Source organism: Pezoporus flaviventris, unplaced genomic scaffold (genome assembly GCF_033815535.1).
Source record: "Pezoporus flaviventris isolate CSIRO_AGI_PZ_B2104156 unplaced genomic scaffold, CSIRO_AGI_Pfla_v1 ptg000078l, whole genome shotgun sequence".
Taxonomy (NCBI): Eukaryota; Metazoa; Chordata; class Aves; order Psittaciformes; family Psittacidae; genus Pezoporus; species Pezoporus flaviventris.
Window position 1 is genome coordinate 18659868 of NW_026892626.1, and position 24590 is coordinate 18684457.

Genomic DNA, 24590 nt, shown 5'->3' on the forward strand with positions numbered 1-24590 from the left:
ACGTAACGGTAACAACGAGCGGGAGCGGCTCGGGCCGCCGGGGCTGCGCGGGGTCGGGGCGCGGCCATGGCGGAGGAGGCAGCGGCTCAGCCCCGGCCGGGCTCTGCGGAGCCGGCTCCGCTGGAGCGGCAGAACCTGCTGGCCGTGCGCAGGGAGCTGCGGGCCGGCGCCGCGGAGGTGGGGGCGCGGCGGGGCCGGGGCTGCCCCGGGGGGGGGCGGCGGCGCGGTGCGAACCGGACCCCGCTCCCCTGCGCTCCGCTCCGCGCAGGGCCGGGTCCCGCTCCACAGGCTCCTGGTGCTCGCCCGCCTGGGCCAGGGGGCGGCGGCGGCGGCGGTGGTCGCAGGTGGGTGCCGGGGTGCGGGGGTCGGAGCACGGCTCCAGGGCAGGGCCCCGGCCCGCACCTCCCGTCCGGCGTTCACCGCCGTGTCTTGGAACGCGTTCAGCGCTGCGGGCTTGTGGCCAGGATCACCCCTGCCGCGCTGCGCCCGCAGCCCGTACCCCAGCGGCGGTACGGAGCAGCGGGGAGCGCAGTCACTGCGGCAGTCCATAAGGCAAGAAAATACCGGGTTCTGACACCACGTAAAGGGAATTGCCACTTGGGAACCCTGCCTTGGCAGAGGAAACACAGCTGTGAGAAACCCTGGGGCGCACACAGGCTTTATGAACAAAGCCTGATGCTATCTTGCAAGCAGTGATCTGTATGAGCCCATGGGTGCCCAGTGCTTTATCTGATTCGGGAGGCTCATTAAGGTGATTTTAAACACCTGTACCAGTGAGTGCCAGTGAACAGAGGGAAGGACTCAGCCGCACAGACCCGGCTTCCACGTCACCTTTGGGGCCTGCATGCGCTGCAGCTGCAGCGATAACGATGAAAGGACACCTGTAATGGGGATTTTAGGCTGCAGCTGCTGAAACATTGCAGGTTTGGGCGTACTTTTAGGAGCTAATGTGAATTGCAGCGTGCTTACGTCAAGAAGAGGGTCCCATGGCAGCAATGCTTCCGTGTCTCTATGATTTGGTGCCCCTCCTGCATAATAAAAGCATGATCTGCGAACGCACAGAACAGAGCACGCAGCACTAACGCTGACCTAGGGCCATAAACCACTTGACAAACAGCCATCTTCTCCTTTAAAACAAGGTTATCACAGAGAACTGCTTGAAAACGTGTTAGAGGACCACGGAGGAGAACCAGTCTCAGGTCTGCTGCTTCTCTACCCCAGCCATGTGTTCCATGTAGTGGAGGTAAGTTACATGGATTCCCTGTGCGACCAGGTAACCTTGATGCATCTTTGTACATGTTTAGCTTCTAGATCCAGGGAACTACAGCTCTTACTAACTAACCCATCTCTGACTCCATACATAGGCTTAAAGAGCTGACTAATGATGGGGGTGTCTCAGGGATCCATCCCACCTTTGGGATTCAGGTAACTGGCCCAGAACATTATCCTGATGGAATGAGATGCCATGTTCTGTCACAACAGGAATAACCTGCTCTGCCCCCAGCGCCTGTGACTGAAAGGGAAAGCCTACGTAAGGTGGATGATGAATTGTTTTATATGCACAGTGAGTTTGCAATGGGCAATTCCTTTGCAGGGCTGCAGCAGCACAATCCATCTCATCATCCAAGATTTAGCGTCCCTCCAAAGTCAAGGTTCAAGGTAAGCGTTTCACAGTACTGTAGTACCGGAAGCGGGAGAAGCCCTCTTTAAGGGTCAGCTGGACGTCAGCGATGGTTGTTTCAAGCTTTTCTTCTCCCACTGAATACCTGCTGACCACAGAGGAGCCGAGGTCCTCCCATGCTTTCCTGGATGCAGCTGAGGGGCTGCCAGCAGGCTCCTGCTCAGCCCTCTTGCGCTAGAGCCCATCTCTGAGGCACCAGGACTTCATTAATAGCCTTCAGAACCCAGGAAAATTCCTTTCTTGGGAATCACTGCCATTTCTGGACCCTGCTTTGTAAACAGTTGTAGATTTATGTACTGGAATGCCAGAAATTATCTTTAGACGATTAGTCACTGCCCTCCAGCCTGCTATTTGCCCTTTCACAACAGGACCGAACCACTCCCCCAGAGCTCAGCCGATTCTTGCCTTTAGCTTTGTTGCTCCAGGGCCCTGTGTTAATTGCCCAAAATCCAGGTTCATGAAAACTGCATCTTTTCCTCTGCTGTGAATGGAATTCCTATTGGAACAAACTACTGTCATGTTCCTGCATTTGCTTATTAAATCCCTACTGCTTTTATGCTCATTTCTTCCCCTCGCATCCACTCAAGCCCTCTGGAGGAGTCAGGAAAGGTTTCTGCTGGCTGGGTGGGTGGGAAGCGTGCACCATGCTCTGCATGTACCATCCCCCAGCACAGCCCTAGGAATGCAAACAACAACTCAGTGCTTAGTTTATGGAACCTGACCGGCTGATAAGAACGCCGTGCTGTGCTTTCGGATGGAATTCACTCTCTTCCCATGCAGTGCTTTACTCCAGGATATTAAAGTTTTAGTGGTGGCACATGCCATCCCCACCAGACTGTTCCCAGACTGGGTAGTGGCACTGGCGACATCTCCCGTGACATGGCCATCGAGGACCACCCAGTCACAGTCGACAGCAGAGGTGGTTGCAGGGTGCCTTACCCTCGGGCTCAAGCTGGCAGCCTCCATCCAGAGCTTTGAGGTAAGCTTCCATTAACTGAGCTGTAAGAAAGCCACCTAATTCAGTCCCAAATCCCCCCAAACCACACAAACAAGCAGCCCCACTCGCCTTTCAAGCAGCATTTACAAGCACACACACCTGAGCAGACTGGAGCAGCAGTGTTAAAGCATTACAGAACCTCACTGTGTTATCCCAAGTTTCTTTCTAGACCTCTGGGGGGTTATTTCATGCAGCCATTTGATTCACTAATGAATTGCTCCAACACAGCCAAGTCAAAGTCATTCACTCAGCATTACCTAGCATTGTCTCTACCCCTGCTTCCTGCTGGGCACTCCTAGGACCAGAAGACTGAGCTGTGTTTGGTAAATGGGGAGTAACTCCAGCCCTGGTGCTTTGAGCAAATATCCTCAACTTCAACTGCATCATAGCCCTGTGCTGTTATTGTAACTGCATGGAATGTGCTGTTTGGTACCAAGGATGACAGCGAGGATGCGACTGAGAGCATACCCACTGTTGAACGGGAGCTGCTGATCCCAGCAGAGACAATTAACTACTTGTGTAAAGCAGAGGAGTGCACCAGTCCTGAAGAGTTTCTGAGAACTTACTTAGGTCCTTCACAACCCACCCTGGACTCAGGTACCCTGGGGGCAGTTTGGGATCAGCATCAAATTTAGCCACAGAACTAGAAACTGTGGCTCCTAACACTGAATTCTGAGTTACAAGAACTTGGTACCATGCTGGTGCAGTGACACAGGAAAGCCGGTCTGCAGTCAGTAGCAGGGCTCATCTTCCCTCTTACGAGCTGTCTGAACAGGGATCAATGGGGCAGCCACCAAGATTCAAACAGAGGCATCAAGAAGACAGTAACAGCAATGTGTCTTGTCGAGGCTTGTATGAAATGCAGTTAAGCCTGAGGTCTAGATTAATATTTTCAATAAGATGTATGATGGAACATTAAGGAACTTACAGGTTAAGTAGATTAATTCAAGTAGTTGTAGAATGTTACCTCAACTGACTGGTTTCCTCTCCCTCTTATTCACAGAAACAGTGTGGCCTGTTCCATCTTATCTCTCCACGTGATACAGGCTGTATCCAGTGTTCCCCTCTGCAGCTGGACTCACTTTTGTTTAACATGAATCTACACATTAAAGAGTACATGCATATTCATTCCCAGTTCCTGGTATGCTTCCATGCCAGTCCTCAGAAGAACAAGACCTGGTGAGCTGCAAAGCCCAGGGAGTGACTGTGTCACCGTCCATGTCCACTGGAAGCCACGTTACTCACAAGCATGAATAAAGATGCCTTCACGTTGACAAAAGACAACCTTTAATTTTATAAATGTTCACCCAGTGAGGAACCCAAAGAGCCATTTTCAAAGGTCTCTCCGAATCCAACCGTTTCCAAGGAAAGCACAAACCCCACTTCCACAGCTGCATCCTGAAACAGTTGCGAGTTTCACATAAACAAAAGCAGGCTTGGTTAATACAAGTAACTATGATGTAAGTAGTAAGTACTGATTGTTAAGTAGCAATGAAATGATTAAAGATACAGTGAGTTTCCTTCTACAGTATGACAGTCCTTCAAGGCACTAAAGTACGTCCACAGTTTTGACCAGGCGACCGATAACCCGCGGTCGCCACCAGCACTCTGGCTTTTTTTGGTTCATGGTTTAAAAAGAATCTGCAGCAAATCAGTGAGGGAATGTCTCTTGCAAGGCAGCTCCTTGTAATGGCTAAGAACTAGGAATAAAAGCCTAACGGTGACATTAAAAAGATTATTTCCGTAATACATGCACTTTAAATAACTAATGTTCTGCTGCTTCTGGAATCTCTGCCAATACCACCTGTATCAGCAGCAATTACGCTTCCTATGCACGTTTCTGCAGTAACTGGTTCCTTCCATGCAGGATTCTGAAAACCACTGTTGAGACACAGATCATTACACTTCTTCTGACTGGCTAAATCCCCATCCCAGCTCTACACAGTCCTGCCACAGCGTCAAAAGAAGCTTTTCACCGTTGGGTTTTCCCACCAGGAGAGGAACCTGCGAGGACTCGGGGAGCTTCCGCTACAGAGCGGTGCTTTCTGTATCATTGTCAATATCGAGCACGAGGTGGTTGTGCAGCTCTTTGCTCGCCGTCTCCGGGAGAGGCTCTGAAGGAGGGGGTTGAAGTGGTTCTTGGGTACTGGGATTAGAGTCTGCACAAAAAACCAAGAGCAAGTTTAGCAGGCTGGCCAGTGACCTCTTGTCACTGCTGCATTGCTGGGGCATTTCCTTAGGGAGAAAAGGGAAAGGAAAGATCAACAAAGGCTTTTCAAACAGAGGGCTGGCACATGTGTGCACACATGGACACAGAAAGGTAAAGCTAAACTCAAAAGCTCAGGACTTGCTTCTCCTACACACCTTTTTTACTCCGGTACATAGTAAGAGATTCATTCTGAAGAGTGGAAGGCAGTGAGTAGGATTTAGGATCAGATTCCTCCATGCCCCCTATGAGTGATACCTTACTCCAGACTTCCACATCAAAACACTAAGGTCCCTCAGCAAATAAATTTGGCACCCAAATCCTCAGCCACATCACCACCACCTACCACCTTGAGAAGGAACAGCAATATGCGTGGTGTCAAAAGGAGGCACTGCCACAACAGGAGGAAGAAATTACTTAAACCCCTTTCCTGTGTGTAACAGGGAACATCTTTGCCTCTTCTGAGGGGAGGGAGAGGCACTGTGTTCTAACACCTAACAGCACCGGGGGTTACCTTGGATTTTCACTTAAAAGTACCATTCAAAAGGTGTACTCCAGCTTTATGTGCAGGTATTAAAGTTCTCCCCACCACGACTGAAGAATGAATCAGAAGAGTAGGTAACAAAGGGTGAGGAGACCCAGGGGAGGGGATTTGACACAACAGCGTAGCTGTCAAATACAAAATGAACCTCTCCATAAACATGGATTTCTAGATAGGATTTCCTGTACACAGAATAAATACAATGTGAAACTGGCCAGTGACAACGTGAACATTGTAGTCTCCAACACTTTTAGTACGTTAATGTAAGAGTGAGCATCAAACAGCCATTCCTGGTGCATGCCACGCTAACGGTAATGCAAGCAAGCAGTGTTACTGGGGACGGGTTAGTAGTGAGCGTGAGCACACACGTGATGATTGTGAATTAGCAACATTTGGGGCCAATCATATGCCTTTTCCTTACCATTTAATTTTCCAATACAGTTCCTACTGAATGCAGGTCAAACATCTAGATTATTTAATAAAACTTTTGATTAGAATATTCTTCTCTAGGCCTTAGCACTTTAACACCATAAATAGAACCTGAGGCATTATTAAAGTCCAGCATGTGGACAAAGGAATTCAACAGTATCCTGAAAACCATGCAGAATTCCCGTTCAGGTACTTCTGGCAACTTGATTTTGGCTTCCATTATTCCCATCTTTTTCAAGGTTAGAATTAAACCCAGCTAATTGTCATTGTGAATTAGGTAAGTCAGTCTATAGTAAGTGCTGGTATGTGCATGTGTAAATGTTAGAGCAGCTACTCATGTAATATGCAGTGGTGTTAATTCAGAACAAATATTAATCCTTTAAAAGGTGATCCATCTGGAAAAGGTGTTGATCCTGCACTAGTGTGCTGCTGTAGGGGAGCCTGGTATCACTTCAGCTGCTCCCCAAGGGGTTATTTTGCAAAGCACTTGATTTCCTAGGCTCCTCTATCAGCTTTGCTAGAGGATCCTTTGTCAGCATCTCTCCTGTGCACAGCAGCTGTCATTGCTGTCATTTTACTGAACACAACTTCATGGCCAACTTGCCATGGTTGCACTTCAAAGGAGTGATAGGAAGTCTTTCCAGTTTTAGCACTGGTTAATTTCAACACTGTTGATGTCAGTATTTTTCTATATGCACCCAGTTGTGTGCCTCTTTTTGACCTGTAGCTCAGCTGAAAGGGAGTCAGGGCTACATCCCAGCTCTGGACACAGCCTCAGTTGTGCCCATCACTCCCGCCTAGCAGATCCTGCCCTTGTAGAACTTAAACTCCTCCAGCACACCAGCTGGGTGTTGGTCTGAAGGCAGCTGTTTCTCCGTTTACACTGGGGGAACCAAACCCTGCTCATCTGCTGGCATTAAAGCAAATTCCTCAGCCAGACAAATTCCCTGATGCTGTCAACCCAGGAAACGTGACTTAGAAATTAAGGTCCTTTCCTTGAAGTTTGACTCATCAGCACAGTTCCCAGTGCTGTAAAGAGCCAGAGCCCAGCCTTATTGCTGAATTCAGCTGGGCAATAAATTGCCCACAAACTGCGTTTTAAAGACACTGACAAAAGAACTTCAATCAGGATAAGATCTATTTTAAACAGCAAACCTGCTTTTCAGTTGCTCAAGCAGCAAACTTACTGCCAGCTTCTCCAAATCCAAAACTACTTTCAACTTGACTCTCAATCCTAATTTGTGTCCTTCCTGTAAGCACTCAAATCCTGAGATAACTCAGGAGTGCAGCCTCAACTCTCTGAGCCTGTCATGCAGCTGGTACTTTAGAAAGGCACCATCTCTAACCCGTTACAAATGAGTAGGAAGATTATTAATGTGCTGTTTGGCAGCTGTGACTGAGCAGACTGGTGCTATTAGTGAGGCTGGAGCTGACAGGATGCACACATGCCAGAAGGCAGATGCTGCTGAGTGCTCTTCTGCAAAGGGGTTTATTCACAAGAACATGTGTTTTGCCAAATAAATTCCAAGTAGTTCCAAATAGCTGAAAACCTGAAGTAAAAACTACCTTAAACTGCAATCATAAACCACTCGATTGGAGAAAAACCCATCAGCTTTGGTATTTGCCTGCACTGATGAGAATAAAGCTGTTTTAAAAGGTCACTGCTTCACTTGTGGACACGTACTTCCTGTGTGAACTGTTACTCCCTTCATTATAGATATTTTCACAACTTAAGGACTACCTTTATGTTCACAGTACTATTAAAATCAAGCAGCTCAGGTCTTAAAATCCCTTCTGAACAGAATGGTATGTAGTAATGAGGTAACACACAGTTGACAGCACATATTCCAAAGCACATATACAAAATAAAGCTACAAAGAAAAGTATTGCTGTGCAGGAGCATTTGAGCTTGTATTGCATGGTTCTGTAAGTACAAACCTTATTCGCAGTAACCAGCCCCACCTGTGAAGGCATCAGGGGGTAAAGCTGTTAGGCAACAGAATTCATACTTGGCATTCCAATACATTAGTCCTAGTCTAGAGAAGCTGCAGGGCCATTGGAAAGTTTAAACCATTATTAAATGTAAGGTGATTTAAAAGCATTAGTCTCCTACATTTATCATCTCTTCCTTTAGTAATTCCTATAATAAGCAGAGACTCAGCAGAATATGAGATCTACTTTTAACTGTCCTCAGTAGCTACTTCTTTCCCCACCAAGACTTAAATTAACATTAACCCTACCAAACCAGTAACTAAAAGCTTCATGAAGCTCCTGTGAGTAGGAGTTTCTCTTTGTGAATGTCTCACCAAAAGAAGGCTGCATTTAAAATATGAAGGTCAATCTACAAATTAACCCAAGACCCAGAATTCAGTGTATGTGATTCCTCGGCTTCTGGATGTCCAGCTTAAAGCCCACCAGAAGACTTTGTCCTCACAAAGGGGTGCTGCGTTATATCTTGTCTATTAGAACGTGTATCAGTGACCACTTGAGCCATTTTCCTATCTCCTGTATGTGCTATCCTTGTGTATCCTTGGCTACATCCTCTCCCTCCTCCAAATATTTGCTTTTTGGCAACAGCTGTATAAGCATAGTTGAGCCTGCCACGATGCTGAGCCTGGAGAAAGCCCCAGAGAGCCTGTTGCTATAATAGTGCTCTGCTTCCAAAGCAGGAAGGAAAATAAAGCAAGCTGATCTACACTTCCCCCCCAAACCCTTCTGCACAGAATGGGTGGTGGGCATTTTAACTAGAAATGAGTAATTTAGTATTTTAACTGTTACTTGTGCCTCTCAGTCCCTCCCCCTGAGATTTGCAGCTACAGGCATCGTTTCCTACATTTCTGCTCCGTGAGGTGGCACTGAACATGAAAGAATCCACTCACCTGTTACAATTTTGGAAGCTGTTTGGGTGGGATTTGCAATAATACCATCTCCAGCCAGCTGAGAAGGAGGATGAGGAGGAGGGGGGACGCTAGGTCTGTTTCTGGGTTTCGGTACTGGCCGTGGCCTCGGCAGTGTACCACTCTGAGGTAGAGAGTGAGACTGGGAGGTTTCTGGAGTAGCTGGCTGTGGCTGTGCTGCTGGGGAACTGGTATTGTGTTTTCCTAGAGGGGGCGTATCGGGCGGTGTCGGAGTCTGCGGAGGAGTGTAGCAGGGCTGCTCTGGTCCGTGCTCACTGCTGGGTGCAGCAGGAGGAGATGCTTGACTGTTAGATTTGGGCTGCAGTGGAGGAGTAGCCTGTGTTGGGGGCTGTGGTGGTGGATGGCTGGGAGCCTGGATTGGGGAAAGGCTGCTGGAGTATCTCCGAGGTGCAGAGACCTGGGAAGCAGAGGTCTGGGCTGCTCCTTGGGTTGCATGTTGAGCAGGAGGAGATGAGCTTCTGGCAGGTGGCTTTGGAGACACAGAAGGTGGCTGAGCAGCAGCGGCAGAGCTTTGGCTTCCTGGCTGCCCCGGTGGGGGGTTGGCTGGCTTAGGGGGGGCTGGTGCAGGCTTCTTAACGGCTGGTAAGAGAAGAGGTGACATGTCATGGTCATGGACTGTGAAACCACACTGCTGAGGGAGAAATCAGTAGCACAAAGGAACCCACAGGTAGGTTGGCAAAGTAAAATGGTGCATTACTAAATAAAGCAATAGGAAGCTACAGAAATGTGCACTCAGGCTTTACAGATCAATAGCCTTTGAGTGAGTTTGTTAAACAGCACTAGTAGCGTTACTACCAGCATTCATGAAAGAGCCCAAAGCCAAAGCTGCATTACAGTTAGGCCTCAGTGAAATGCAAGTGAATTAAACCATTATCTGTAATAAAGGCAGAGACACCAATACAGGTATTTTAGCAAGCACTTATGCAGTACGTGAAGAATTAGAACTTATTGGAAAACCAAAGGAAGAAACACACTTCTCCTCATGAGATGGGGACTGGGACCTGCCGCATTCTGTGGCTGATTGACAGGGAGCTGATTAGTGCTGCTGGCTGGCTGGCTCTGGGCAGCGGCATGCCCGCCGTTCCTCACGGGTGGAGGAGTGGCTGCAGACGTGTTGTCCTTCGATTTTGAGGTGCTGCAAATTAAACATCTTCAATTAGAAAAGTGGTTGCAAAGTGCCCAGATCAGCTGCACCCGCTCAGGCTGACGCTGGGCACTGTGCTATGGTTCTGACCCTCAAACGCTTCCACAAACTGCTGCTGTTTCCTCACAGACCTCCCACGGCTACAGCTCCTCAAATCAGTGCCAAGTCAGCTTTAAGCAAGCCTGTATGAAAGATTCATTACCAAAATCAAATCAGGAATCCACGTAGTTCTGCAGTGTCACAGTACCTGTCTGACTGCAACACCCAGGAGCACAGCCTCCCACTCCCAGTGCATCTGCAATCCTTTATACCTGGATCTATACCTTTAGACCTTTATAAGCTGGAGTTAAACTTTTACCTTACTGGGAGACCAGAACTTGTCTCAAGGAAGCAACCCCTGCAAAACCTTCGAGATTCAGATTAGGGAAGTCAGCTCTTCCTGACCCTAAGCTATGAAGAACTGCAAGGAAACAGCACTTGAGTGAGAACCAGCTGAGGGGGTACTGGGCAGTGCCCCCTTCTCTTGCTCATGCTTGCAGTCCTTACTCATTTCTCTCGTCTTTTGCACCATCTTACTTGTCTCAAAAGGACTGACTTGCAGTGACTTTTACTGCCACACTGCAACCCTAGGTTCTCCAGATGCCAGCAGTAAATTGCAAGTACTTGAACCCAGAGCCTGTGCAGATTTTAAATGCAGCTTTTCGACACTCGAGGTTTCGTTTTCGCTGCCTCTCCCACAAGAAGTATCTGTGGAGGAAGCCTCAGTCTGCAGGGGATTTCTGAACGAGCTGTTTCTGTAGAAGCATCACCAGGGAACAAAAGCTGTGTGTAAAACAAGAGTCGGTGCTGCCTCACTCCACGGTGCTGTTTCACCATGAGGTGCTGTGTGAGAGGCTGATGATTGGAGAGCGCTACAGCCTTTATATGTGGTTTCTTCTCTCTCTCATACCACACAAATACTGAAAGCAAAGCACTGCTTTCACCATACATGAAAGGGAAAGTTAAGGCTACTGCAATTAGCCCGTGTATACTAGTAACTGGGGACATAATTGCACAGTTCCAATAGTTATAAAGTACCAAACAGCCCATATACGTGCTTGTCCTAAAGAAGCTAATAGTGAAATATGATAAATCAACTTCCTGTTTTCTACCAAGTCTGGTCATCACTGACACTTGCTACAGACAAAAGAGACATATCCAGATAACATGTACGAGAAACAACAAATAAGACCAACAGGTTTCTAGTATTGCCACCGGTAGGTTTTGTTCTTTCAGCAACAAACTGATAGTCACTGTGGGGACAGCTCTAGCGTGTGACTTGGAAAGGTCATCATGGCTAGAAGTACAGGCTTTTCTTAGTACTTTTTATCATTTTTCCCCCCAGGAATTCTCTTATATTAGAAGACCAATTCTGGAACATACAGAACAATGTACGTTATTTCAGAGGAACAACGTGTGGCAGAGAGCTCCTGCAGTGCTTCTGCCCGTGCCTGAAAAGTCTTTGCACTTCTGCCACTTAGAGGAGGTGCCCTGTGAGGCAGATCCAGCTGACACATCAGTTTGCTGCTGCAGCAGCCTGCTAAGCCCTTGCTAGCAGAAGCCATGCCTCTTACCTGACATCCTCATTTCCTTGACTTTGTAACTGTTCTGCTGTGCCAGCAGAGAGAGCAAAACCAGCACCCACTGGGCTTGTTTCAGCCACAGAAGCTTGGGAGTGCTGCTCCGCTCCCGGCTGAGCCAGCACGCCAGCCTCGGTGGGTGGAAGTGGCGGCTGGAAAGCTGGGGATGTGTGCTTTCTATTTATAGTGCCACATCTCCGAGGGTTCGCTTGGAAGTCCATAACCTTGACACCAAAGCTACAGAAAGAAGAGAGAGTAAACACACCGCGCCAGCCAACACCAGGTAACTAAAGCAACAGGACGAGTGGATGTTATAACCCACAAAGACAAATGCAACCCCTGTTGCTTGGCATGCAAAGCAGCAACAAGGAAAGCTGTAACTTTCTGCATAGAACACCATTAATGTTAAGACATGCAGCTTCTCCACACAGAGGGGTAAGCTAAACATAAGTGGAACAAACTACTCAATTACACTTGAAGACAGACACTGATGACAATGAGTTCAAACCAGTAAAAATCAGTAATTTTACACGTAAATACATCCATTTCCTTACATACCAGAGTACCTCCTCACTGAATACATCTTGCCACATGAATTTTGTTTCTATTACACACTAAGCTGCAGTACAGATTTCAAGACAGACAAGAAAAGGCACTGGATATACGCTATGATTTGTGTTTAATGGAAAGCTAAGGATAAATGGACTAAAATTCTAATGGATTTTAGAATGCATATAGCACATTCATTCTACGGTTTAATTTTATTCCTGTGTTAAGAACAGTGATTTTCTTCTTCCCGGGTCAGTGCTGTGAATTTGCATGTGGCTAGGCATAGTTAACATTCAGTAACAACATTTGCATCAACAGCTAAAACCAAAACAGCACGTCACTTGAATATTCATGGTATGAGTGATAATAAATGAACATTACGCTACGTGTTATATGGGAAAACAGCACGTTTTGGGTTTATTTTTAGCATTCTACTGTTTGCTGTGGTATATACTGTACCATCACCAACTGAGAAGTCTTACCATGAAGGCACCAGGTAGCACCACCTCAGCTTATGGGCTTTGAAAAAGAAGCCATGGAATATAAGAAGTTAGACACTGAGAGATGCTACTATATACACTGCTGTTTCAGTGGATTTTAGACCCCCCCAAATCTGGAACAGGAAAACGGTAACTGGAAGCAGTAATTATCTGCTTGGTTTCCATCATGCAGAGTTTAACTGGAAGCAAATACCGTTACATTACCTTTGAACCTTCCTGAGGCTGCAACGCCACGTGGGGGGGAAGTAAATCACTATTGTTACCTACAGTACTTCCATAAAATTCTCCTCCTGAGACCAATAAAAGTGTTTCTAATCACAGCCTCCTCATCAGTCCAGTTCTCAGGAGTGGGCTAATAATTGAAACCTAACCCAAGAATGAAACCTACCTTTCCTTCTTCAATAAATCCCCTTCCATTACAGTCATGCTAACAGGCCTCTTCCGTTCCAGTGTCCCAGATTCATATTCATTCCCAGTGTGTGACAAGTGATTTGAATTAACAGCAGGAATTGCAACAAATGCCCCAGATACATTGAAATCTTGATCTGAGAGAGAGACAGACAGAAAGCATCCTAAGACACACACATACAAAACGGTGCCCCACTGCAAAAGCTGTTGGGAGGATTACCTGTGTCCGGTTATCACAAACACAGAATCCTTTTAACTATGGCAAGAATTTACCTCCAGGGAAGAACCAGTCTGCATGCTGAATAATTGGCTCAATAACTGCTACCACATGGACTGAAGTTGCTGCTGCCATTTCAGCAAGAGATCTGCAGAAGGAATTTGTACAACACTTTATACAGAGTTCTATCAAAGCAAGTAAATAATAATAGTGATTAATTCATATTACCCAAATGACGACAAATTATGCTAAATATGATGTATGAAGACTCCTAAGTACCACACAAAGAGCAACTTCACACTAGATGGAGTCTAGACTAATCAGTACATTCAAAGCATTTGAAAACACTCCTAAAAGGACTCGTGCCTAAAAGGCTCTGGAGGCACAGGTTGAAAGAACATCTGAAGTAGTTTTTAGGCAAATAATCTGTTGCTGTGAACAGCTGACATGATTTAGAAGAAATGCTACAGCTCCGTGGAAGTTCTGTTTTGAGGCTTCCCTCAAACAACTTACCCTTCATTCTTTGCCCATAACAAGTTGGGGCCTAAGACTATGGCGACGTTGCTGGGTGTCATTTTGTTAACATCACTGTTCTGTGCAAGCTTTGCTAAGAATTTGATTAAATACCTACAAGAGGGAAAGAAATAATTACCCAGCAGGAATTAAGAGCATTTCCTGTTGAAAGCAGGCAACAAAAATGAAAAAACTCAAAGACAGCTCCCAGTGAAACAAATAAGACAAACAGCCTTCTTGCTTGGTAGCTGGCTACTACAGGTCTACTCTTGTATCATAAAAGTTGAAGTGGGTAGAGAAGAAAGCATCTCCCACCTTAGCAAAATGGAACTACAGAACTATTGTATCTTCAGAAAAACTATTTAGATTGTGAGTCCCTACTCAACAGCTATTTTCATATTCTATAATGGAACTCCCACACTTACAGGAGTCAGCAGGGTTGGGTTTGTTCCAATTCATTCCCAACAGACAATAACCAAAAGGACAAATAACACCTGTAAGATATATCCAGGTGATTCCTAAGAGTGGAAAATACAATGAAAAGCACAGCCAGCGTAAAGACAGGACAACTGCCAACAGCATGACCCTTCAGTAGGAGGGTTCTGTGCATCACTACTTCATTATGGTCAACAGTGAATTAACTTCACTGAAAGTCTATTGCCACCAACGCACACCAACTGCTCCATCAAACAGGATGTCCTTTTATAAACCTAACTGAATTTGGCCAAGATAGGTACCACTGGATTTAAGTTTTGGTTAACCAGCAGTGAAACGCAGCTCTCCAGCACCAAAGTGGCTGTGCTGCATGCCAGCGGATGCTCATACACACCTGAAATTCGCATGGTAATGCTTAGGTAATCTGTTACAAATTCTCCATAACTCCTGCAGCTTCTTATCCTGGTCCTGGATACTGAAAGGAAAACCAACCTGTTACATCTCACTTTCACATCAGAAAACTGCTGTTTCTGCAGTGAACAGGGATGACTGCACAACCTTCCATTTATGCCAAAGAAACACATTGTTTTGTATTCAGTAATTCTGTAACCTGCTAGTCAACCCCCTGAATTCTCTCTTACTACAACAAAAGAGAACTGCTTAAGCATCATTACTGTGCAGCCAGCAGTCTGAAGCAGCCCCCATGTCTAACCACAGGTATTCCACCACATTTTTATGCAATTAGTATTAAGCTAAACCACATTTAAAAATAATTTGTTACACAAAATATTTACCTTTTAGAGCAGAAATAACAAAGTAAACTGTGAGCTTGGTCTTGTCTTTGAATTCATATATGAAGAACCAAATTCAATAAGACTATGTAGAATGTTCTCCTGTATACCTAGTTTTAGTATGCTTACTTTGCAGCTTGTGTCCATTCTTCATACAGACTGTAGGTCATTAAAGGTTCTGGCAACTCTCGCAGATAGGATTTCAAGGCACCTGCAACGCAGAGCACAAAAAAGTGAGCTTCTTAGCCAGTGCTTTCAGTCTGCATTCCAAATTCTGTCCTCAAATTTGCAATTTCATCTGTTCAGTGGGACCCAGGTTCCAGTGAAACAGTGGAATAACCAGACGCTTCCCCAGTACATCTGCTCAATGCTTGACACAAAAGGTCTTCCAGGAATTACCGTAATTTGACAGAAATATGGACTACAAAACTATGGATCATCTCTTCAGACCCCATTAAAGGTCTTCATACACCTCTAATCTCCCTTGATCACCTTAACACTTTTATCATGAGGGGAAATACACTTGTATTATTATGATCACCTGAATTTTAGACACCTCTGTCATGCAGACAGGAACACATCAAGCACATGAGCTCATGTACCCTAGACTTGTCCGTCTTAGTTTGTGCAATGAAATAAACTTGCACCTTATTTCCATTTCTAGTTTATCTGCAGAGATCAATACCTTACACTGCAGCAAGTCAGCGCTTAAATCAATAGCATAAACTTGTGTTGCATCAGTTTATACCTGGTTTTGATTCAGAACATTCACAATACCTGCGACAGCATGGGGATCGGAATAGAACTCATCAAGCTGGGAAGTTGAACAGTCCAAGGCAGCTTTCAGCTTTTTTAATTTGGAGGCTCCAGCAGCAATTCTGAATAAGCCCTGCATAGTAAAAATGAAACACATTCGACTGGTAACAACACGTTAGCACAAGCACAAAACGGCAGGAGTTTTATGACAGCCGCTTTTAGAACAGTTACAAGCTTGGTGTCTTCACCTTACATTGCTATGACCAAGCTGACTCTAAATGCGCTGCTGCCATGTGACAGTGCTTTATAGTTACCTCACACCCTTGGCCCATTCCTAATTTATCAGTCTAGCTCAAAGATACTTCAGACAGTGCTGAAGATGATCCTGTTGTAAAAGGTTTATCATCTACACTAATGAACAAATGACTTAAGCAACCTGTTAACCAGTATAGACACCATCCCATGAGTTTGAGCTCCTTTTCCCCATCCTTCCCATGTGGTATGGCATCACCTACCTCCTCTCTCATTCCCGTTTCCAAAAGCATCATTACACAGGCTTCAATGGGGACTGCAATTTCACGACCACTGCGCTTGAGATGCTCTTCTAATGGAGTTCCAAAAGCTGGTTTTTCAGTCCATTTGTCTAGTTGGAGAGTATCAAAACACTGAGCAAAGTATTTAACAAATACCTTAATCATGTCTCAGACAAGAAAAAGAAGAAAGCCTCCAGTACAGCAAAGAAATTATCAGAATAAAGTAGGAGTCTTACAGCCCTTGATTGGTAAAGTCCTTTCCATCATGAGTAAAGAGAGAATGAGCCTGCTGGTGTTTAAGAAGAAATACTTCTGCATCTTTCTGGATGGAATAACACACACATCCTCTATGACTAGAAGAGCACAGCCCCTCACCACAAGTGCCACCACATGGCTGCAAGCTACATTAAGTTATAAGAGAATCTTTAGTGAAGACATTTATCCAGGTTGCATGCCCTGGGCTGATCTCAGTTTTAGCTGTATTTTAGGTGGATAAAAACTGAGCTGTTCACACAACATTTATTGCTGATTTAAGGAATCGGCAACTCAAAATGGATGTTAACAGCCCCCACCTCTTCCATGAACATTACGTTAACAGCCCATGGCTGTAAAATTGCACAAATCTTCCATTTCTTAATGTTGCTGAACCCAAAGTTGAAATTGGCACAAGTTTCTCCAAACTGAATGTGAATTTCTTGTTTCCCACAATTTATTTTCTCCCATTTCTGCTGCCTTAATTGAAAAAATGCAGATGTAAAAGGTCACTGTTAGTACAGATGTGTTATTTCTTTTATGTGGAAAAAAGGTTAAGAAAGAAAGACTTCGACAGAGTCCTCGGAGACACAGTGCGTTCCTGCAGAGCATCCAACTTACCCACATCAGTTACACCCCTCCTAAGGCCTTAGTTCTTCTTCATTAACACTCTACAAGGAGCACATCATTTTCCCCAGTTTTGCAAGTTACAGCAAACATTAGGATGAGAAATCTTGGTAACTGTTCAGAGTCTCAGTGATTCACAACTAGAAACGCAACTGAAGGAGTGCCATACCCTGAGACCCTGGACCACTTGGACACTGTGACACCTATTCCACCTAGGAGGACTAATCTGTTCCTATGGAAAAACCTGTACAAAGCAGCTAAGAAACCACAAAATTTAAGGCAGTCACATCTGTGAACAGAGAACCTTGCCCTGAGCCATGACACAGCCCTGATGCTGTGTGAGCATCATGTGTTTGCGTTACCTCGTCTCACACCAGACTGATGAAGCACAGATATTCTACAGCATCTTTCAGCAAGAAGCTCATATATTTAAATGGTTCATCTTTTACAACTTGCACGTATTCCACAACTGAAGATACCTGAGTCTTGCTCAGCTCAGATGATATTTTGCTCAGACTTTGTTCAGCCTACTAACGTTTCAAAGCAATTAGAAGATTAAGACACAGCAGAGCCAGTGTTTAGGAAACAAACTTCACTACCAAACCACTATAATACACCTGAACTCCCACTGACAAAGTTCAGTAGCATGGGGAAGAACTGAGGTCTTTCTTAACTGCTGATATTCAACCCAGTACCCAAACACTCCATTAGCTGGCTGTAGTGCAGTGTGTGCACTGAGAAAAAGGAGTGCATATGAGAAGGGAAAAAAAAATCAACCTCAGAATAAGGGGAGTTTTTCTTATAATCACCAAGTAATTCAAGAAGAAGGACCCAAAGAAGTTCCTAAATCCCAATGAAATTTTCATTGGCTTTAAAAGCCAGGTATGAATCAGCAAAAGACCACATGGTGTCAAGGAAGAAGTGCAAGCAAATAGGAAAATCCTTCCTTTGCCCTCTTGGGTATCAGAGAGATCCTCAGGATTTTATTAGTGTGTTAAAGTATGGCTGGAGAACTCCAGAGAACACAAAGATGGAATTATGCTTGGGAATGTAAATTGGTAAGTAGATCAAAATGGCCTTATTAAATAAGTCTGCATGCAAGAGAATCGAGATAAAGGAGGAGAATATTGTGCATAGGTGGCACAGGCAAGAGAAGCATCAGCCAGAGCACAGGTTACTTTACCTTGATGGGCTTGAATTTCGGGTAGGACCTTTTCTATGACTGCTAATGCTTTTCTATGGTAATCTGCTTGTGCTTCTAATAACTGAGAACAGAAGCCACATTTTAAAAACAAAAAGAGCATTAGCTTCTGACGAGCACATAATACAAGACTAGAAGGTTTAGCACACAAAATGTGATCTTTGAGGATCGAATGTCTATGCACATATGTGCTGCAAAGTCGGATGGCAAAACTACTCACCATAACAAAACATCTGGCATATTCCCCTTCTTTGGACACAAAGTTATACATGTCTGCTGCTAGTTGATCCTTTGAAAAAGAGAAGGATGCAAAATAGGACATCAAATTCACAGAGGCATTTCAACTTCGACAGAAAGACAGGAGAACTTATGGCTACTTTGTCTGCAGTGAGTTTGAACTATCACTTCAGCAGCACAGCAAGCCAGTAATCCTCCTACTCTGCTACGTGTATTCTTTCAAGCAACATCTATTCAAAAGGCATGTTTTATACAGCAAAGCAGTTGCCCACTGAAGTGACAGTTGGACTGTAGGGCAGTATGTTATTTACAGACAATATCTGCACACAAGTACTCCTAAGAGGTTCTGGGGGCTCAGCTCAACTGTAGTATTTGACAATCGAGAAGTGAAACTGAATGGCAACTGCTCAGAGCTGTAATAGTCAGAATGTCCCTTCTATGGCAGCAGCTTGAATTTCACCCAGCTAGCTCATGCTGCACAGCTACTCAGTGGCCTGATCACACAGACACCCTGAGTGTTTCAGTCAAGGCTAAGACACAGCTCTTCCTCCTCCTGCCTCAGACTGAAACAGAAAACAATGTAAAATACCCATCTTAAATAAACCATAACCATATTAAATTAAAGCAATTCAGACAGAGCTCAGCCAGCACCAATATTCTTCACTAAAATTCTTCCCTGTGAGGGTGCTGAGGCACTGGCACAGGGTGCCCAGAGAAGCTGTGGCTGCCCCATCCCTGGCAGTGCTCAAGGCCAGCAATGGGGCTTGGAGCAAGCTGCTCTAGTGGAAGGTGTCTCTGCCTGTGGCAGGGGGTTGGAACTGGGTGAGCTTTAAGGTCCCTTTCAACCCAAACCATTCTGTGATATAATATACCTTTAAGACACACAGTTTGTTAACAGCCACATAACCTGTGGCTGAGCAAGGCTTCCAGGAGCAGCCCTATTCTGATTGCTACTGCTGCTAATGAGAGGTGTGTGAAGGACAGACTTATCATACCTTGCACTGTTCTACTTTATTTCCAGCTTCATCCATCTCTTCCTTTAGTGATTCTATTTTCGAAGGATGCACTTGAAAATTTGTTCCTGAAGTCTTGTGGGCTTGGTTATACCTGTGGAAGAAAAGCTTTCGTTGGTTGAAGACTATATTATACAAGCAACTGCATTTAAGGCTCCCTTGAAATTGGTTTCTTCTGACAGGAAACAAATCCAATAGTTCCAGTTGAAAAATCGCCAAGAAATGATGCATTGGCCACAGTCTAACATGGGTGCATAATACATTGGAACTACCAATCCCAGAAATTGCTATCTAAATTATCACCACACTTTAAGACCATTTAAAGGGACTTAAATTGATCAACCCAGGACCCTGCCAATGAGATGGTTCAATATAATGCTGTAAAAGCACTTGGTATGGTTACAAAATTAGACTCCTATTATTTGACAACTTAAGTGAACCGGAAAGCAGCTCAGTTTTGAGCATTTTTCCAATTATATATAGGCAGGTAAGAGCTCCAAAATCTTAATTCTCTTTCGATCTAGTAATTACGAGTCCTTTTTTGGAGTAACTTAAATGTAAATTCATCTTTTTTCAGCAAAGTATTGACATGCACACAGGAACATTTCAGAAGCAAGTGACAGCATCAGATCAGATGCCATGAGGTGCCAATAAGAAGTTGACATGAATACTATCTAGCAATTCAAATTCTTACCTTCCTCTTGCAGAATCCCAGTCCAACACCAGCTTTGCGAGCTGTTTCCTCTGCTTCTGAATGTTTGGGATCTCTGTCTAGAAGGGGAAGTCAAGGTTTACCCTCACTTGTGTATCGTAATGAGCTACTGTTTGTAGATTCCTTATCGACATTTGACCACTAATGCATGGCTCCTTAAAGCAGTTTTATTATTAGCAGGGAGATAATGCCTTTTTGCTCAGTCTATACATAAATCCAGATGTATTTCCTCAGGCAGGCTGAAGTGACTTACCTCTGTTAGTAGATACAGTGGATCTAAGACTTCCTTCTCGATCTGTACTTCATGCTGAGAGAGCTCCATTGCCAGTTTGTTCTCTGCATCACCACATGTATCTAGCATTTTCCTTTAAGGATTATAGGAAAATTTAATGTGAGTTACTACTGACTAAAGAGGAATGATTCAAACAAAACAGAAGTGGCCCTTTGTTGTCTGCTACCCTTCTGGAAAGCTGTGTGTTGCATAAGGCAAAGCAACATTCAATGGCACAAACCCAAGATGCTCTATGCTGTCATGGGCAAATTTGGGATAGGTCAGGAGTGTTATTAAACCTCTGTGTTCTAAAATTCCTTAGCCATGACAACATTTGTGGAGGCTTTAACTCATGCAGGTGATTATACCAGCCCTAAGGGCAGAGAAGTTTGTATCTATTCAAAGACCATCCTTCCACCTCACCAGACGCAGGGAAACTGCTCAACGCAGCATTTCATTTTCTCCTAAGCCCCTTTCATGTGAAAAAGTCTCAACACCATCATGCCAAGCAATCACATAAGCAGCACTCTCAGGGTCCAAAGCCATGATATGACCTTTGTTTTAAGCTTGTTCTAAGGAAAACCCCTATCCTGTAAGATTTTTATCCATGTTTACAACTCCTGCAAGAGCTCACAAAAATGCACACAAAGGTTTTTAAGGTCATTTTCCACTGTTTCCATATGAATTCCCATCAGTGATGAGGAAACACATTTGCTCTAGGAATTCAGTATACTGACATTCATTTGTTTCAGCCACTTTCCTGGAAGTTGCAAGCATGCACTTTGCCAGGAGAAGGAAACTGGCTTTATTTTAAACTAGAAGCCATTCATGCAGATTAGCATTAAAGCCATCAATGCCGACCTGCAGAATGCAGTACTTACACCGAATTGTAACTTTAAAGGGAGACAATAATTCTGCTAACCCACAAGGACATGAGCCATTTTCTAAAGCTTTGCAGAGAGCAGAGAATTGGAAACCTCTGGAACGCAACGCAGAGCAAGCCTGAACCTTGCCCCCAGCATCGCTCCAGAAGAAGCTTGCTCACTTTTTCTCCCTTTGGGTTAGAGAAGGAATCTAGAAATATTAGTTTCATTAGATTTAAAACAGCCTTTGTGCACCCAAAGTCTTTGATTAGAGCCCTGCAGGCAACAAAGTCACAGGCTGCAACTTATAAAGCCAAGCACTTACCCCAGCAGAGTTTCATCACTTAGCTGGACAGAGCCTTCTTGCATGTTCTGAGCAAGAGCTGTCAGAGGAAGTTTTTTCTATGGAACAAAAGGAACACTGCTTAGCTTAGTGCTACTCACCCTTTTCAGCTTTCCCAGTACATCCCCTCTAAGATTCTTCTTCCATATGGTTTCTATTACGTACATGCACAGCTCATTCTTTGGCTTTAAGAAAATGCCAAGTCACAAGAAGTTTCAAGCCTCAAGACTCCTTTTCTCAAGTACTTTGAAAAGCATTTTCTTCTCAGTCTTAGTTGACAAAATTGACTCAAAATGTGCCTCAATGACTATCAAAGACAAGTAAACAGCTTTAACTTGAGAGCTAAACAAGCTTGGCATCTGTCTCCCTGCAGAGGTCCATTCTGTGCATTCAGAAGGTCTCTGCGATTCAATAAAAGAAGAAGACTTGAATGCTCATTACTTCTGGTTATAACACTTAACAAATACCTACCTATGGCTTTGCTAAAGAGGGGCAGAAATCAAACACGTACTGGTAACCATTTCGAGTTAACTGGAGATGCCAGTGCACAAAGGGAATTCAAACTATGGGGGGAGCTTGACCAGAGTTGCAGAGCATCTGCTCTTCTTAGATAGGTGTTGTGAAAGCTGTAAGGACTCAGCACACTGCAGAAACACTTGAGTGTCCTGACACTACTAAGGGACTCCAATACTGTGGTAGTGTATATGGCTGGGGAATTACAGTTAGTGTTTTACCATCTAACGTCAACACATGAGATGATTCTACAGGGTTTTCTCCCCTTGTATAACTGGAGGCACAGCAGCTGGTGAGGGTTCAGGCCAGACCATATTCAGACTGGTCTCAGAAGAGAAGCCAAAGGGCTGTTGTACTTACATGTCTTTTATCAGGATCTGTACCATGCTGGCCCTGGAAACAGGCAATTAACCGCTTCTGTGCAATGTGGCAAACAGACCTCACAGTGTCCAGGCGCCTCTCGATCTGGTCGGTGCAGGGGGAAGGAGGAGGAAGAGAAAACAAAACAGAAAACAGAAGTTATTTCCCTGGCCTCAGCAGAAAGCTTCCTCCTGCCCCACACTTGGTGCTAGCGTTGTTTCTCAAGCTCTCCAGCTTACGAGTTCAGCTGCTCAGCAGAAGTGCCCCACAGCAGAAACGCTCACAGGACCGGGAAGCGTGGAAGAGGAAGGAAAACATTGCCCCTACTTCTTGTCTCAGCAGACAAGAATCAGGTTGATACCTGCCATCAGAGATAACAGCACATGCAGACAGACACTAATTTAGGGAGGAAAACTGTGGGAAAACGCTCATTTCTTGATTGTGACCTTGTAAAGTAGAAGGCTAAAGACATATCTGACTGCTCCTTTACACTGCACCAAACCTATGCATTGCTTTCTATGCTGTTTCCTTCTCTGGCCATTAAATACAAGGACAAAGCTCCCCTCCTACATGCTACAAAACAGTAGATTAATAGGATTGAAAAGGGATATGGAGTAAAAAAACAGGCAGCAATGCACAAACGACTTCTGTTTGTCACACTGTATTCAAAACACGGCTCAATACATAGACTGTGAACATGACAAAGACACTATGACATTAATAAACTGTTCTTTTAAGGGATTTTAAGTATGGAATTTTGACTTATTTCAAAGAGCACCAAAAGCAAAGCAAGTGATGAGCACTGGGACAGAACTGCTTATGGCAGCAAGCTCTCTACGCACAGCTCCGAAAGAATGCGGTTTATCTGCATTTTGATGACTCACCAAGAATAAAAGGAGGCCCTTTGGAATGGCTTCTCGTTAAAAAGCAAGGGGGAAAAAGGAGATTTCATCTGTAGAAATAGTCTGAACCACTTCCAGTTTTTGATACAGCTCTAAAATCACGGCTATTACAGCTTCAGCAGGGCAGTAATTCTCCCCAGCTTTCCTATTCATCATAAATACAGATGAAGTGGCAGAGTAGCAATTTCAGTGCTAAGTTATGATGTCCCACGGATTTAAAGCAGGAGATACACTGCTGGTTTCTCCAGGAGGCAGACTGCTATGTTCTAATGAACATGAAATGCCATAAATTCACATTGAGAATGTGACACATCCAGGTGAGAATGACATGGGTTTTTCTCCCAAAAGGTTTATTTGGTGCCACTATGCTGGGATATGTATATTCCTAACGTGGTTACAACTGGAAGGATGCAATTAGGTCCCAACAAGAGCAAAGAGTAAAATCTAGGGCTGCTAAAAGGGACTGAGATCCAAGAGGGGAGAAGCCTGCAGGGTGTGGGCTGGGAGAAGCTCAAGGAAGATGCCAGTGGAGGGAGGCACAGAACAGACAGGACTTGGTGTGGATCAGCACAGCATCGCTGCTGGATGTGTGAGCCCTGTCCTGATGCATAAGCAAGTGCTGGCCTGGGCTCCCTGTTCCCTTTCAGAGGAGGGGAGCAGTGCCCTGAAGGAGGACCCAAAGCTGGACCTTGGGACTGTGCCACCCAGCCACAGCTTTTGCATGGCCAGAGGGAAGGTGAAACAGAACCAGCACAGGAGGGCTGGTGAGTTGAAGGACCACTGCAGGAAGACTGAAGTTTCACTGCCTACATGAGGCATTAAAGGGACTAAAAGCTCATAGCCGCTACAAGATGAATCCAAGCTGAGGTGCTCAAAAAGCTCAGTAAAAATCCTTTATGGCAGAGAAAGGTGCTGAGAAGCTGCTCTGAAAGCACAAGGCACTGCCTTTTCTTTACAGAGCATGTATCAACAAGCTCACAATTCAGTCCATGTGAAGATACATGAACAGGAATGAGCTGTTTGTGGTCTGCATTTATTCTTGCAAGGTTCTGTAGCGAA

General features: G+C 44.9%; 2 protein-coding genes across 8 annotated transcripts in view; one reads left to right on the forward strand and one right to left on the reverse strand.

The window, feature by feature from the left end:
• The first annotated feature begins 66 nt into the window (after positions 1-66).
• The window catches only part of TEX47 (testis expressed 47), a 148819-nt gene continuing 124295 nt past the window's right edge, over positions 67-24590 (forward strand). Inside the window, exons 1-8 of the mRNA XM_061474019.1 lie at positions 67-177; positions 269-552; positions 856-883; positions 1094-1243; positions 1595-1659; positions 2462-2660; positions 3116-3275; positions 3682-3812. Of these exons, the coding sequence (XP_061330003.1) occupies positions 67-177; positions 269-552; positions 856-883; positions 1094-1243; positions 1595-1659; positions 2462-2660; positions 3116-3275; positions 3682-3719 (1035 nt within the window). The 3' untranslated portion in view covers positions 3720-3812. The remainder of the gene's footprint in view (positions 178-268; positions 553-855; positions 884-1093; positions 1244-1594; positions 1660-2461; positions 2661-3115; positions 3276-3681; positions 3813-24590) is intronic.
• Positions 3949-24590, reverse strand: part of ARHGAP17 (Rho GTPase activating protein 17) — a 44465-nt gene continuing 23823 nt past the window's right edge. The window contains exons 3-22 of one of the 7 annotated variants that reach the window (XM_061474207.1): positions 22630-22734; positions 21739-21815; positions 20533-20644; positions 20262-20338; positions 19550-19661; positions 18538-18606; positions 18300-18381; positions 16220-16347; positions 15726-15837; positions 15078-15159; positions 14552-14632; positions 13723-13836; positions 13266-13357; positions 12973-13129; positions 11530-11772; positions 9747-9907; positions 8734-9351; positions 7793-7816; positions 5847-5891; positions 4702-4837 (exon numbers count right to left, since the gene is read on the reverse strand). In XM_061474207.1, the coding sequence (XP_061330191.1) occupies positions 7794-7816; positions 8734-9351; positions 9747-9907; positions 11530-11772; positions 12973-13129; positions 13266-13357; positions 13723-13836; positions 14552-14632; positions 15078-15159; positions 15726-15837; positions 16220-16347; positions 18300-18381; positions 18538-18606; positions 19550-19661; positions 20262-20338; positions 20533-20644; positions 21739-21815; positions 22630-22734 (2445 nt within the window). In that variant the 3' untranslated portion in view covers positions 4702-4837; positions 5847-5891; position 7793. Of the gene's footprint in view, positions 4914-5846; positions 5892-7792; positions 7817-8733; positions 9352-9746; positions 9908-11529; positions 11773-12972; positions 13130-13265; positions 13358-13722; positions 13837-14551; positions 14633-15077; positions 15160-15725; positions 15838-16219; positions 16348-18299; positions 18382-18537; positions 18607-19549; positions 19662-20261; positions 20339-20532; positions 20645-21738; positions 21816-22629; positions 22735-24590 lie in introns of all 7 variants that reach the window. The other 6 variants (XM_061474206.1, XM_061474204.1, XM_061474208.1 and 3 more) reach the window with 6 other exon arrangements.